The sequence below is a fragment of the Lepisosteus platostomus genome, chromosome 23 (assembly GCF_059453375.1).
Source record: "Lepisosteus platostomus isolate fLepPlt1 chromosome 23, fLepPlt1.hap1, whole genome shotgun sequence".
Classification (NCBI taxonomy): Eukaryota; Metazoa; Chordata; class Actinopteri; order Semionotiformes; family Lepisosteidae; genus Lepisosteus; species Lepisosteus platostomus.
This window is the reverse complement of record NC_142633.1, coordinates 10072663-10088289: the sequence shown is the minus strand read 5'-3', so window position 1 is coordinate 10088289 and position 15627 is coordinate 10072663. Positions and strand designations below refer to the sequence as shown.

The 15627-nt window shown below is 37.6% G+C and overlaps 1 protein-coding gene across 1 annotated transcript in view; it reads right to left on the bottom strand.

Annotated features, from left to right (window-relative positions):
* Window positions 1-5382: 5382 nt before the first annotated feature.
* Window positions 5383-15627, bottom strand: part of LOC148642011 (immunoglobulin superfamily member 21-like) — a 219674-nt gene continuing 209429 nt past the window's right edge. Inside the window, exons 7-10 of the mRNA XM_088616875.1 lie at window positions 12409-12494; window positions 9258-9450; window positions 7602-7640; window positions 5383-5765 (exon numbers count right to left, since the gene is read on the bottom strand). Coding sequence (XP_088473001.1) covers window positions 5689-5765; window positions 7602-7640; window positions 9258-9450; window positions 12409-12494 — 395 coding nt within the window. The 3' untranslated portion in view covers window positions 5383-5688. The remainder of the gene's footprint in view (window positions 5766-7601; window positions 7641-9257; window positions 9451-12408; window positions 12495-15627) is intronic.

The window sequence follows — 15627 nt, the reverse complement described above, 5'->3', positions numbered from 1 at the left end:
GGTGTGATGAAGTTTCCTTTTCTCTGTAGTAGTTTCCTATTGTGGTTCAATGCATCATTGCTGAGTAGCCTCCCAGACTGATCTTATTTAAATCCTTTAAGACATAGATGTATTTTATATATTTGGGTCAAATCTCATTCTCATTCCCTCAATCTCAGACCTAGACAAATGAGAACAGCCTGCATCTAACAATCCCTTGTGGAAATATTGTTGTTGCTCTTCTTTGAACTCTGAAACTCTTCTTTGAAGATGTAATACCCTTCTGTTGTATGGTGAGCCCCTGTACAGTATGAACACAATAATCTGTGTGGAATCTCCCCATGTATGTGGGGGTTTCCTCCCACAGTTCAAAGACATGCTAGTAGGTTATTGACTTCTGTAAGAGACTTGTCCTGGTGTGTGAGTGTGTGTGTGTGAGTGTAGGACTGACATCCATGTCTACAGTGAGTCCGTCTTTGTGTCTGTTACCTACTGGATCAGTTTCCGGCATCCCCTGCAATTTTGTATTGGATAAAGCAGTTTCTAAATTGGTGAGTTGAAGTAGTGTGTAAAGCTTCATATATCTTCCCTTGATTTAAATTCAGTACCTTTTCTGTTTTATACCCAAGTATTCTATATGCTACTTGTGTTTTCCACATTGTCTTGATGAGAACATGGAAGAAAGTACAGAAACACTGAGATCCCTTTTATGTGTAGCTTCCTTCTGCTCAGAATCAAGCATGGGGATACAAAAGTGATAGCCACACAACCCTGGTGATTGATAGAGTGTGCTGTAGCAGCAGAAATAAAAAAAAATGAAGCAGGTGGGCTTTAGTAATTAATGCTTTTGAAAATACAGGTTAAAAGTCAAATAAAACTGACAGAAAATAATGGATTACATCACACAACAGCAGTGCAGGGCAGGAATGATTTCAGGCCATATAAAATGTCTCACTCCTTGGGCATGTTTTTATTTGTGGCAGAAGGGGAATGAAGGACCATGCAATTTATAATCTGATGATTACAGAGACCGAAGCTGGAAAAAGCTCAAGGTGGGGCCATATTTTGCGACACACATGCTCCCAGATGCACAAAAAGTTGTAAAGTAGATTACCTTAGGCTGTCCATTGCTGTTACATCATTCCAGGTCCATTTATGGAGGATTATTACAGTCAGGTTTGATTGCTCTTCTGTCTACGTGCTGTAGCCAAAGTGTGGGGATTCCGTTTAACCACTTGTTCAGAAAAAAGGTTAATCTCTATTTTCCAATTGTGTGCCTTGCATTCTAGCATTAATCTCTCAGATTAATCTTTCTGCAGATGAAACAAAGCAATTTGGTCAGATTTCAGATTGCTGTAAATGATGCTGCCTGTTTTTTCTTTTTTGTGAAAAATAAACTGGAACATTGAATGTTGTTCAAACCTTACATTTGAACAGTTCCCTAAAGTTCCATTCCCTTATACCTAATCATCCTATTTAAGTGAATCCTGGTGGCTAGCAGTTTTCAAGAATTAGAACTTTATAGTAAAATATCCAAAGAACATTTATATTAATGCCTTATGACATTAAAAGATTATTTTGAGCAGTGCAGTGTGCTTTTAATTAACACCCCTTTAATCAGTCTCAATGTGTTATATTTTAATTGTCACTGTAAAGCAACTGTCTTCAAACACAGCTAAAGGCTTTTGTAGAGAACAAGCAGAGGTCAATTCCATGCTGAAAAGTAGAAAAGGACAAAATATGTTTTGGCTGTGGATTGTTCACAGTTCACTTTTTATATTGTGTCCTCAATCTGTTCTTTTTGCAGCTCTCATCAGCTATAGTTCCCACATTAACCTCTAAGAGTTTGTTTTTTTCTTTTTGCATTTGCATTTTTATAAATGTTAAGGCAAATTTCCCTATGCTTTTATCAACACTCTAGGAAGCTGCAAAAACATCCGCTGAAGCAAAAATGCATTGACCTAGTGAAAAGTGATTTTTTCCCCCATGCAGTGGTTCATAACTCGGTTACACGTTTCTCTGCTTTTCCCAGTGAATGAACAACAAAGCAGGGAGTCGGACTACTTAATGTGCTTGTACTTCAATGTTTGGGGCTGTGGAATATTTTTCCATACACCATACATCAACAAAAAATGCTTTATGAATTTAAGGAAGGCAAAAGGTAATGTTTGATGTAAAAATAACGGCATGAATGAACACATGGGTTTAGAATCATACAGTATAATGCATTTCTCTAGTGATCCACTGCTTTTCTTGTTTCAGATTTGCAATAACTTGTCATGTTGTAGTCTTCTTTCAGCAAGTACTCCTGAATTACTTTTCACTTTGGAATGTTCTTTTAGCACCCTTTCCACTGAGGCTGTAGTCTTAAAACTGAAGTTCTCTGAGTGACCTCTGAGTCCTTAAGGACGAAATCCTAACAGTATTTGTCTTCAAGGATGTAGTCAGGGGTACTTTTCTGCTTCCTGGGCCGAGGGCTCTTCATCTTTTCAATTTATGGTGAGGCTGTAGCCTTCTGCTTCTTATCTTCCTGGGATGAGGTGAAAATGTTTACTGAGGTATGTTCAGCTAACATGATGTATACCTTGGACAGGGCACTGTGGGTTTTTTGCAGTGTTATTTCAGGCTCTGTAAAGAACCATTACTTTACCTCATGAAAAAGAGAAGGACACTCATAGGTGGAATTCTTGGCATGAGGGAAAAACTGGATTCAACACCAAAGAATGCAATGTGTTACATAAAAGAGTTCTACTGTTCATTAGTGCTTCGAGGCCCCAGCCAGACAGACCTCCAGCACATTCACCAAAATCAGAGGGATTTAGGGGGAGGTAAGGCAATTTTTAATGCCTGGGTCCCTCTTTGAGATTTTTGTTAAGCTTGGAGATCTCTCTTGCTACCTGAGGTTTTAGCAGTAATCCTTTAATACGCGGTGTGTCTAGAAAGGCTTAAATCACAATTCTTCTAAATAAATAAGAGAGGATTATTCTGCTTTAAGCCATTGGGCAGGAGCAGGGACATAGTCTTTAGGACAAGCTTGTTTTATAGTGGAACAGGATTATAGGAAGGAATGAATGACTGGAGTTAGTAGAAAGCATTGTTTGGAACCCTACCTTGTAATAATGTTGCACTCATCTCAATAACTCGAGAACTAAGACCAAGTTTACTTTATAGGAACGGCATAAGTAAGCAGCCAATCCTTCAAAAGAAGAAAAGCCTCAATATAGAATTCTTTCTTTTGGAGATCACCTTAAAAACATAATTTACACCATCCTGTGCATCCATTCAATCTAGATACTGTATTTCAAATTCACACACACAAAGAAATAACTTCACTAGTTCCTTTCTATCACAGGAGAAATATACCCCTTTGCAGAACCATTTTCTTCATCACTTGTAAGTACATTATTTTGTCAACAATCTGGATCACTCCTTAAGTGTCCTTATACAGTAATTGGTAGGAATTGGCTTTATAAACTTATTCAAGCATTAATTTAACGTGAATGAATTCATGTGTTTTGTTTTAGGTGAGTCAGATGCCATTTCCTTGTATTCTATAAGATGTTAAAATTATTTTACTTTTCTTTTATTTTAAAAACTCAACAGGGCTTGGTTGATCAAGTGTGGTATCTGATGGCTAATAACAAAACAGAAAAAAAATATTTTGACAGTATATTGAAATTTGATAGGCACAGACTCAAATTACATGATGAATTATAAGGACAGTTTGTATCTTAATTATTAATCCCATGTTCAATTTTCTCATTATACTCCAGTAATGTTTTGAATATTTTTCCTCAACTCTCTCTTACAAATATTGCAATGCATTACTCTGATAGAAGCAAGGTTCAGCAGGGATACAAACCTCAGTAACAAAAGCAAATAGCACAGGAAACACTCCCTTAACCACATGCTGAAACACAATAGTTGTTTATACTAGAGTTCTATTATAATAGTAGCAGACTCTGAACACAACAGGTCTTTTTCTTATCAAACTTCCTTAAATATTTTTTAAAAATAATGCATTGGAGATATTTCAGATGAAACTGCTATTATTATGGAAATGAGAAAAAAAACAGGTACATGTATCATTGAATGTGATAAAAGGAAAAGCAGCTTTGTTGTGATCAAATACTCAAACCATCCACTTCCTCATTTTGTGAAATAAAAGGAATTTATTTTAGCGAGAGTCATAGAAAAGGAATAAATGGATCTTGGGATCTTTTGTATTTCTCTGTCTGTATTTATGGTCTACTACATATTCTATTTATTATGGCTCTGTATCTTAAGATCTTATTTACAAGTACATTAATACTTCAGTATACCTGAAAGTGCTCTTCCAAGGTTGGAAGCATAAAAAGGAAACAGTTAAGTGTTGGAAAGCAAGTGAGATGTGTCAGAAAGGCTAGGTTCCCCAAATGTTGTACCAAACTACCATGGGTGAATGAAAAACCTTGGACAGTTTTCCCTCCCCACCTCACATGATGTATTGGTTGCCATGAACCTAGCACCCAGGCTCTCTTAAACAGCTGAAATATCCATTTTACCACATGTCTAGGATTGGAGTTAATTACTTCAAATGTTAATCCCAATGCATCTCCCCACCAAATTGCTCCCTGCTTCGAGAAGGCTTTCTTTAATAGCATAGCTCTTTGTCATGGGAAGGGACAGTCATTCACAGATTCATTATCCTCCAAAAACAAACCAAACAAAACATAAAAAATGACAGACCAATGCAGTGCCAGTGACATATGCTATTACTTAAACATTTAAACATTGAAAATTAAGACAAACTTCCTTGGGCATAAAAACCAGTATCGATAGACATTTATGTCAACCTCTGGAGGTGGATAAGCTTTCAGTTTTATGATTTCTTTCCTTCTATAAACCTGCTCTACAGGTAGGAGTGCAAAACACATGGTATTAGAATAATAGTGTATTGTCTGGTGTGTTTTGAACTGCATACCTTTCTTCAAAACTTCCCTGGAAAAGACTAAATACAAGAAAAAGCTGCGAGATGAGATGATTCAGATTAATCCATCCTCCCCAATTTCAAAACTTGAATTATACACCTGTCCTACCCCACTGACGCGAATGTTCACACAACATCTAACTGTAGTACTGAGACTGTTAATCTAAAACAGTGTTTGCTATCGTTTTGGAACATGAGCTTGGAAAGTTCCAAGAAACTCATAGCAAGGATCTTATTTTGATTTTCAGAAACAGTCTTGAAAATATGTTCAACCACAGACATTGCATAATGACTCCTGAAGACTGTACAATAAGTATACAATTGTCAAGAAATACACACCACAGGCCTGTCCACTCCTCATAATGAGATGCATTATGGAACCAACAGTTTTGCAGATTTCAGAATTATAAAAAACATAACCCCAAGTCAAGTAGTTGTTTTTTTGTCCATGTTTTTTTTTTAAACAGATTTGATGTTTATTGATTGACAGATAGAGGCGAAACAAGTCGACAGATAAACAAGGAAAGACCTGACGGAAGGTGGCCTGTTCGTTTCTCATTCTTTTTAAAAGTTTTTACAAAAAAAAGAAGTCGGGAGGGAGGGGTAGGAGGGGGGTCCTGCTTCATGGTGGTGCTGCGGCCTGGCAGATGGACGGACGGACAGACTTGAGGACAAATGGACAGGTGGGCATCTGGGAAAGACTTGGGGGGGGGGGGGAGGTGTGCCACAGGGCCTTAGGCTCACGTCAGTTCGAGAGTCACTGTAAGGATGAGCACTGCCGTCGTCAGTCCCAGTGTTTCCATACAGGGGGCTGCATCTGGAAGGAGAATAGCACCATGACTAAGTCTGAAACTGTGCTCTTCTGCCATCCTGTTCAATAACACTCTGCCCGACATGGCAAAACTTCCTTAGAACAACAGAGTTAATAATTCTCAATACAAACTGCTACTTTAACCTTGACATGGAAGTGAAGATTAGATGACTCAAATGGGAATATAATTCTTGCGCAATCAGGATTGCGGGAGCTTTTAAACAGAGGTGGATCTGAACGCACAAAACTGTGAACCTGTATTGTGGAAGCCAGTTTAGTAATGTCCTTTAAGAAAGGCCACTGGGATGGAGCAATCACACTAGAAATAGCTCTCATTTGTCTCTACAGCATATTAACCACACACATATAAACTGTACTAGACTGAATTCCATGCTGGAGTGTATTTTTAGAGACCTGCAAGCTAGTAAAGTACTGTCATTTATTTTTAATTGGACTCCATTAAAGGGTCTGCCCTAGTTTCCTGGCATTTTCTGTTCATTAATGTGTGCATTTATCTGTGTGGTACATGGCATGTAGTGGGATGCAGTTTTGCGAGCCCTTTTGTGTGTGGCACAGTACAAAACTGGTCAGTCAGACACAAAACTGAAAAAACAAAATGTTAATCGGCACACTTTGTTCCAAACTGCAAAAGCATGTCCCAAATGTTTGAAAAGAGGGACATCATAAAGGAAACAATGGAACGCTTTACTATCTAATTGAAAAAAGGCAATAACGAGAGAATTTTCATGTTCTGCATCCTGAGGGATTAGGACAACGAAGGCTGGATACAAGTAAACAAGCTACAATGCAGAAACTCCTCATTAGATATTACAATTTCTGTAAGCACATACATAAGCCGCCTGACTATATCCTTCTAAACAGCCTAAAGTGATTGAAAGGGAAGACGCATTCAGGAAAACACAGGGCCTGTCTCTCTCTTGAGAGGATGTGAGCAAGGGGAACTCAGTAGAGTTGTTTTACAAGTGTTTTGACTTGCAAAAAAACAGTCCGCTTGAGATCTTAGACTTATGCTGACCTAATTCTGTCCTTACAGCTTTCCACCTGTTTTGAAGCACGACTGCGTTTTTGCATATTCAAATACTCAAACAGACAGACAAAAAGAGAGAGAGAGAGACACACGGTTCTTGCACTATTATTTTCAAAATAATAGTAAATAAATTCTGTGGCCATCAAAATAAATCAAGGGAATAATAATGTGTTTTTGTCTCATATTTCATGATGTGATTTATAAGGAAATGTGATCTGCAAAACTCTGTTGGGCTTCTGAGTGCTGTGCCAATCTTAAAGGTAGAAGCAGGAAGTGTCCTAAAGTACAGTTCCTCTATGTGACCTGTAGATAGTTATCATTCTGACACCCCAAAGAATCTTTCTATTCACAAGTTATATTAAATACATTCACTTCCTTAACTTTATACTGGAGGCAGGAATCTCAGGAATAAAACTAAAGAGACGGATACTGTGGATTCCATCCCACTGTTATACCACAATGTTGTAGTCTGATGCACAATCACATCAGACTGTCTATACCTTGTGATGTTTTACATTCAATGTGCAGGCACATTTTAAATGGGACAGGTTAAAATGCTACAGTATGTGCATTTAATTAATCCCTCATTATCATCCTACATCTACAGTAGTTGCTTTCACTGTAATTGTAAGCATGATGTTCATAGCAGCAGAGTACACTGATTTTGTACACATAACTTACTGTACTATTTTGTTTTGCTTACTGAATGTCGATACATCTGTAATGCTCTTGATTTACCTATAACACTCAAGAAATATCTTGGAATAGGTGAAGGAGAAATAATGAAAACTCACTGTTTAAATTCTGTGTGCCTTTCATCATGCTTGGGTTTTCTGTAAAGACAAACAGAGAAAAGGCTGAGCTTTGGGATTTGCAGGATTCAAGAGGTTAGAGGTCTGTGTTGCATACACAGTTGTTAAGTATTCATTGTTGGGCTGAGCCAAAGATTCTGAGTAGCTTAGGCCTGGTCTTCCCTGTCAATGTCCTCAGAAATCTTCTGAAACCCACCTGTTTCAAAGCAAAACAATTTTGAATTTCTTATTAAGCAAATTAAAAAATTAAACTCACAATGCTGACTACAAGACTAAAGGTCCCCAGGATCAGAATGTTAAGATGTTGGAGTACAGAGTTTAGGTAGACAACAATTGCTTACAAAGTAAGGGGAACAGTATTATTCTGGAGTGCTAGTTTCCAGAGTTTGAAACTGTTCATTTCACAAATAAACCCAATTAGATGAAAATAGATTTATGTTCAGATTCTTATTTTACAAATAGGGGCACAATAAAAAGATTAATTGCACTACAGTACTTGGAAAAGGAACTCCACAATTAGAGGAAAAACATTTGATTTATTATTTTTTAGCATGTAATGAATGACCCAGGATTAACAATGAACGCAGCACAAATCTGAGGGGAATAATTACTTGACAGAGGTACAATGCTGAGGTTGTTTTAATCATAGATGTTTGCCTCATACTAAATAGAAACATTTGTAAAGCAGTTTCAATCAAATGACCTACATTCCATCACACACAAAAGGTAGAGAACATTGAGGTGACATTTATATTGTAGGCAACTCTAATTGGCTGTGTAAAGAGAAGCTGCATTATTTGTCCCCAAAGCTCCACCATTTCAGTAGCTATTTTTACTGAATTCACTGAACAGACAACAGATCCAACCATTTTACTGGGCCTCTTCCTGGGTAGAGAGAATTAAGGCTTTAAAGCTTTGTTCCATGGTCTTGGGTACACTTTTGTAACATTTACAGCTCAATAGCTGCCTGAACTCAATTTGCTTTTCTTAAAAAAAATGTTGCAATGGAAAAGGTCACATTTGTAGAATGAACTATGTCAGCACTTTTCTGAGGGTGTCTCTGGACCACAGCATTGGCCCACATAGCTGGATACTTCTGTGATAAAATGTAAGGAAATTGGTAAGAGGGACTGCTCTAAATTTGTTTTAAGAACAAAGAGCACCTTGTTTTGCCTTTTATCAGACTGTGTACTTTGTAACCTCTTCACTTCTCTAGAGAATATTTTCTTTAAGTTTGAAGTTTTTGTGACAGGGCAGGTTTCTTGTAAACCTACTGTATCATGCAAGCAACATATCAAGTGCAAAAGTACAAAGCGTGAAAGCAGTAGATGGGATTTTATCCAGCTCAGCCAATTAGAAGAGAATAGCATGCAAGTAGTAGAATAACACACAACTTACAAAACAGAAATTAGTATAAATGTCTCAGTTTAGCAGGCACAGTCCCATTGTCCTTATGACACCTCTGTAGGTTCTTGCTGAGACTACTCTTAAAACTGAGCTTCCTTTTCTGAAAAGACATTTTCAGAACAGGTGGCCAGTGATGTAAATGCCAAGGACCAACCAATACTATCTTTCACGGTGTGTTGTCTCTAAAGGGAGGTTGTAGTATGTTATTCGCTGCCAATCCCACCTACTCACCAAAGACAATGAGCCGAGTGTGGGTGTCCGTGGATCCCAGGGGATTCTGGGCTGTGCAGCGATACATGGAGCCGTTCAGCTCTGCCGGCACTCGTTCCAACACCAGCTCCTTCCCATCATGCTCCAAGCTGCCGTCCAATAGACGACCTCCGACTCGTGTCCAGGTGAAAAGAGGCTCAGGGAAAACCTCATTCTGTGAGAAATGGTGGGGTGTCACACTAGTGAAAGACTAGCCTACAACACCATAGTTGTGAGGAACAAATACTGTAAGAATAATCAAGTTTAAGAAGACCTTTGGCTGAATAGGTTGCACTTGAATATCTTGTAATATCAAGTAATTTCAAGTGTGACAGCACAAAGTTCAGCTGGTCCTTGAAACATCACAGTAAATTGGATTCACCAGTTTGCCACACTCCTTTGTTGAAAAACACAAGAGTTTCCTCTCCTCTACTCCAAATTTGATGATGTCAAAGATATTTTCAGATAACTTTAGTTTGCATAGACAATATGACCCTTAACACAGGTAAAGAATGTTAAATTGTTCTTCTGGACCATTCAAATTATAGCCTTATAATGTCCTCTTTAAACATACTGATTAAGAGCCTGATTCCATTTTATCTCTGCCATTTTAAGAATAGCAGAGTGCCATAAACTGAGGAGTTTTCAAGATGGATGGTTCAGAAAATCTCAGCATAGGTTAAATATTATTGCACAATTGAGGATCCATTTTCTTTAACAAAACACCTGTAATGATGTCTGTGAGCTGATTGAGATTGGAGTGATCCACATGCATTTTTTTCAAAATAAAAGATTGCTTCTTTCCCTCCTGTTTTTACAGTCATGGATTTAATGGTGGAACATCAATTTTATCAAATCACACTTTCTGTCTTAATTCCAATCCCAATTTTGCACAGTAAATTCACCCACACACCCTGTAAGCATGAATTAGTCTATTGTGTCTTACAAGAAAATATATAAAACAAAAAAACAACACAACACAAAAAAATACACATTTAAAACAAACAATAGTCCTAGACATGCAACAATACATAGACACGCATCTTGCTCTGCCCATATAACACTACCATTACACATAGTCACTTAGCTGCTTTGAATATACTGATTGCACAGGGAACAAAAGATTTTTTTAATACATTTTTCAGGCATTGTAAAAAAAGGGCTACCATACCATACCCTGATATCAAAAGTAGGGATGCTTCCTACTAAAATTCTATAAACCTTCTCTAAAATGTTGTGACTCACCACAACAGCTTTCTGATCAAAAATATATGCTGATATGTCAAAACATGTTTTTAGAATCACCATGTTGTAGTGCTCTCATGTTGCTAGTTTTTTTGGATTCAGTATTAATAATAAACCTACAGTATTGATTTGATTTTTTTGTATAAATACAGCATTAATAATAAAACATGAAAATAACAATGAAATGTATACCTTCTATATTTAAATCTTTATTTTACTGTTTAATTGTCACATATGAAAATAGTATTTAAACAGAAAAAATGACACACTCCTTCAAATGACACTTCACTCAGCAAAAGTTATCAAAATAAAGAATTCATATTTTCTCATACAAAATAGTGACACCCTGTGTCGAACATCTCAACTACATGCTTGAGAAGACAAATGGTGAAGCGAATGATGACTTTAAAGCACTATCTTCACCTACATTTTTGTTTTTCAAGGTAGACTTAAGTACTTAAAAAGTATCCCCCTAACATTTTTAAATTTCTTTTCAATGAAAGGTCATCCTAAAATTCACTCTGTTGCTATTTTTGTGAAGGTATGAGAATATCCCAGTGATGGGAGCAGCAGTCACAGTGTTTCCAAGCACTCAGTATTGACACTTGACACCTGTCCTATACTGCACAACAAGATACTCAGCCATCAGTGTGGCATCCTACAGAATAAACTCTTCTTTGTCTGTCTGACATAGAGAACTTTCCCCCTTTTGGATGGATATTAAGTTATATCTTATGTATCAAAAGAGGACTTCAAATTCAGATTAAGTCAATGCAGGAATATTCACCCAAAGATTTGTCAGGTTGTTGGGAATACAGCCATTTGGTGGAGGACAAGGGCTTTTAGCATACATGCCTCCCTCACAAGGATACTAGCAACTCAGTCAACCCCTGAGGCACAGGATGCAACTCAGGACAAGGTACCTGGACTTGGTAAGCCAGTCCATCGAAGGGCACACTAACACAAATTCATGCAGACACCAATTATCCTGGAGCAAACAGAGGGAGAACAAAAACTTCATATAGCTGGCACCCCAGTATAGAATCAAACCCAGCACCCAAGAGCAGTGAGACAGCAACACTAACTGCAATAAAATATAACAGGATATAGTATATACATGTATAAAAGGACAACAATTTCACCATCCCTCAGGTCATCTTCTCACCTGAATGGCATTATTGTGAAAATTGTGTCAAGCTGTTTCACCTAGGATTCACGGCGCTCATTTTAATGTCGCCTTTCTATGTAGTATGTTTGTTTAGAAGTGGTAGTGATAACTAAGAACACTGTTACTCTTGTATCACTTTAGAATAACAGAAAACATGTTCCTGCATGTGTGACTCCAGCCTAGATGACAGAAAATAACCTAGGGCTAACGACACAGCATATAAATATACTGCGTGTATGCCTGCAAACAAAAGATAAAGGGGTCAGCACAATATCTGCTATGAGAAGGTGGAGAAGGTGGAGAAGGTGTGAACTAAATATAAATATGTATAGCTTTTTTAAATAAAAAAGTGAATTAAGGGATTTAAAAACAATACATGGTCATTAAGTTAGAATCACAATACATACTGCAAAATAGCAATGGAAGACAGAAAAATTAAATTTGGGCTTCAGGGATTTGGTAAGCAGCCCTAGGCACCTTGGGAAAACTGCTATAATTAAGGCTGATGGTTTTGTATGGTATATTCCCATGTCCATCGAAATGTGGTTCATCAGTCATCACTTTTGACTAAGATCAAGGTCATAGGAATATACCATAAGAATGAACACCAAAGTCTTATGGTTACCCTTACAGGCGTAACTTTACTCCTCCTTCTGAGTTTATCTCTAAGTGAGCACAGCCCTACGCTATGGGACATTCCCAATTCCCAGCTGATCCTACCTGGAATCCTTGGACAGTGATACGGACTGTGTCCCCCACCTTTGCACGGGTGGGGCTCATTAGGAGTTTTGGACCCTTGGGCGCAGCTGAAGAAAGCATGGAGAAGAGAGAAGAGGACAGAAGAGTTACCGAGAATGCAGAGTGAGACATGAATAGTAATCTCGTTCTTTTTTGTACTAGACAATAACAGGCAGCTTGATTAAACTGAAATCTTTAATGCTGAGACCGTATTAGCCAACTAAAGGCATAATAACATCCACAGACAAAGTATCGCTAGAGGAAGAGCTTTCATGGTGCTAAGTTCTGAATAGCGAGCACTGGATAATGAAGCTTTAAATTTCCTGCCTGTAAAAATTTATACGGTACACTGAAACTGCTGTAGCCTTATGGTTTTCCTACGTTCAAAAGGATTGAGCTCCTTCAATTTAGCATACCTCACAATCCCGACATGAAGTTATTATACAAAGCTATGTCTAAGCTTTTGCACATTAATTGGCTATATACATTTGTATTAGGAAGACATATATAATATTGTTATATCTCGCTACTGGGCAGAAAAAAGAATTCCAACATTTCGAGGATTTATTTCTGTGCCTGTGTAAACCTACAGTGTTTGGGGCACTTTAACAGAGTAAAACAACAACAACCAAATAACATTGAACAGAAATAAAGATGTAAATATTAAATGTGGACAAAGGAGAAAAGGCATACACTGATGAAGATCTTGACTTAAACAGGTAAGTCTTTAGGCTAGACTTAAACTGTGAATGAGTTTAAATTTCTCAGATTGACAGGCTGTGAATTGAAGAGTTGTGTAGCAAGGTGGTTGAAAGCATGCAGTCTGAGATGTTCGTACTGTACCTTATAAAAGGTACAACTGCCAGATGTGCCTCAGCAGAGTTTAAAGTACTGCTTGGTGCATACTGTAGGTAGTAGTGAGGGTTGGTAAGTATTGTCAGGATTTATTGTGTAGGGCCTTAAAAGTTAATAGTAAAATTTTGAAATGGATATACTGGAGGTTGGTGTTACTCCCAACATTTTTTCTGTAATTAATGGGCTGTAAAATATAGCCAAGCCTCCTGAGGGTCTGAATTCAGGATTAATAGTTAAACTAGGATTATGGGAGAAGTGCTGCAGATAGAAGAATGAGATCAGGAGAATTCATGCTATGATCTTGCCAACTATAGATAGCAGTGTGATCCCCATCTAATTTCCACAGTGAGATTTTTTAAAATCATTACATCTATGTAATCAGCATGACAACCATTCATAAGCAAAAGATCTGGAGGTAAAAGTGAGAAATCACATCATTTGAAGTAAGGGAGAAATTCAAATTCAGGTAGGCCAGATGTGGAATTTAGCCAGGATAATGTGGTTAACACCCATACTCTTTCAAAAAGTATCATGGAGATCTTTAATGACAAAATAGTCAGGACCTGAATATCTCATCCAAAGGAAAGCTCCTACTACAGTGCAGTTTCAATGCAGTCACTGTACTGGGACATCAGTCTGAGAATTCTGGTCAACAGGGAAGAGTGCTACCTAGTGGTCCATCAACATAACATACGGCAACAAACTGATCTTTTTGTACGTTTTTCCTAAACAGTACTGACCAGTATTAACAACAACAAATTGTCCCTGGTTTCACACATAAGACTCAAAACTATTTCAAAGCTGTTTCAGTCACATGTGGAAAAGATTCAAGACGCTCTAGCAGGATGCGAATAAACAGGGTGGCAACATCGTTGTCTTGTGCCAAAAAATGCAGAAGTTAATAAATTAACTGTCAGCTAAAGGTGAAAGGCTCTCACCCGTAAATGCCATTTATCTCAAAGGGCAGCATTAACTATATCACACCAGAGAGATGAGAAGCTAAATTGGTTAGATACTAATTATAGGAGAAGATACATAGCACCATCTGAAAAGAGTGGGAACTCTGTGATAAGAAAAGAATATTAATTTCTTATCTTTTGTGAAATGAAGCTTGGCAATGAAATTGTTTGGCAGGGTTAAATGATCATCTCCTGACGTACCAAAAATGTCAGGGTTTCTTTTACTGCATGCTGTGCAATATACAGTAGTACTTATTGCTCTTCCTCTTCTGTCTGAAAAGTTGAACATCCCCAGCCACTACCCTCACTTGCATTTTGTTAGTCACTACAAATCAAGCTACTGGAACAGTTCACTTCACTGACTTGCTGGTACCACACTGTTTGTGACAATGAGCATTTTTCCCTTTTAATGGCCTTGAGAATTACAGGACACGGTAAACAAATCCTCTTACAAAACATGCCTGACTATGCAAATGTTTTATTATGTACCTCCTTCCATTTTACTGGAAGGAAAAGCAGGAGTGGGACAGTGGGGCAGTTCTGCCTCAGAAAGAACGGCCCCAACATGAATAAAACATATCAAATGTTTATTTAAGCTTGGCTGGACAAAGAGAGGCTTGTGCCAATCGGAGTGTGCCTGCATGGTAAAATATAGGTCAGTGCATGGTATTGTTTTATAATTATATTATCGGTGTATTTTCTATGAACCAAGGCTGACAGCATCTACACAAAGGGATAGCGAGTAAAAGGTGGGAGGGAGATTGAAGAATTGGCACCAAGGAGAAGAAAAAGCAGCTAAAATGAAAAAAAAAACAGACATGGATGCTCCAAAGAGTTGTGCCCCTGTTTTCCAGATGGCATTTTCTATATTTTAGAAAGTTCCAAGTAAAAAAAAACAGCTTTCTGGACAAGCTTATGTTAAAGAAAAATGTTACTTATAACAGAAAGGATAGATTGGCAGAACAATGGATATATGGATGAACAGATAGACACCAAACTCTAGTTTAAATGTCAGGGTCTGTAAATTATGTAAAGCATCCAACTTGTGGAAATGTGCTGAGGCAAATTTATGTACAGACCACATCTGAGAAATTCACTGATTTTATAAGGTACAATACATTTTTAACTTAGTTACTTAATTGTCAATGATACATATGCAATATTTGTTGAATGCTAATTTATCCTAGCAAGAGGTAGTTAAGATGTTCTGGCAAATTAATTTGAATTAGAGAGAGTCGATTCTTATGAAGATAATTGGATACAGAAAGTGAGGTAACAGACCAGAGGAAAGATGGGCATTTAATTACTTAACACACACAAAATGCATGCATGTAGTTTTCAAAGTGTCTGTGTATCGAGATGAAATTTTCCCCATTCCCTAAATGAA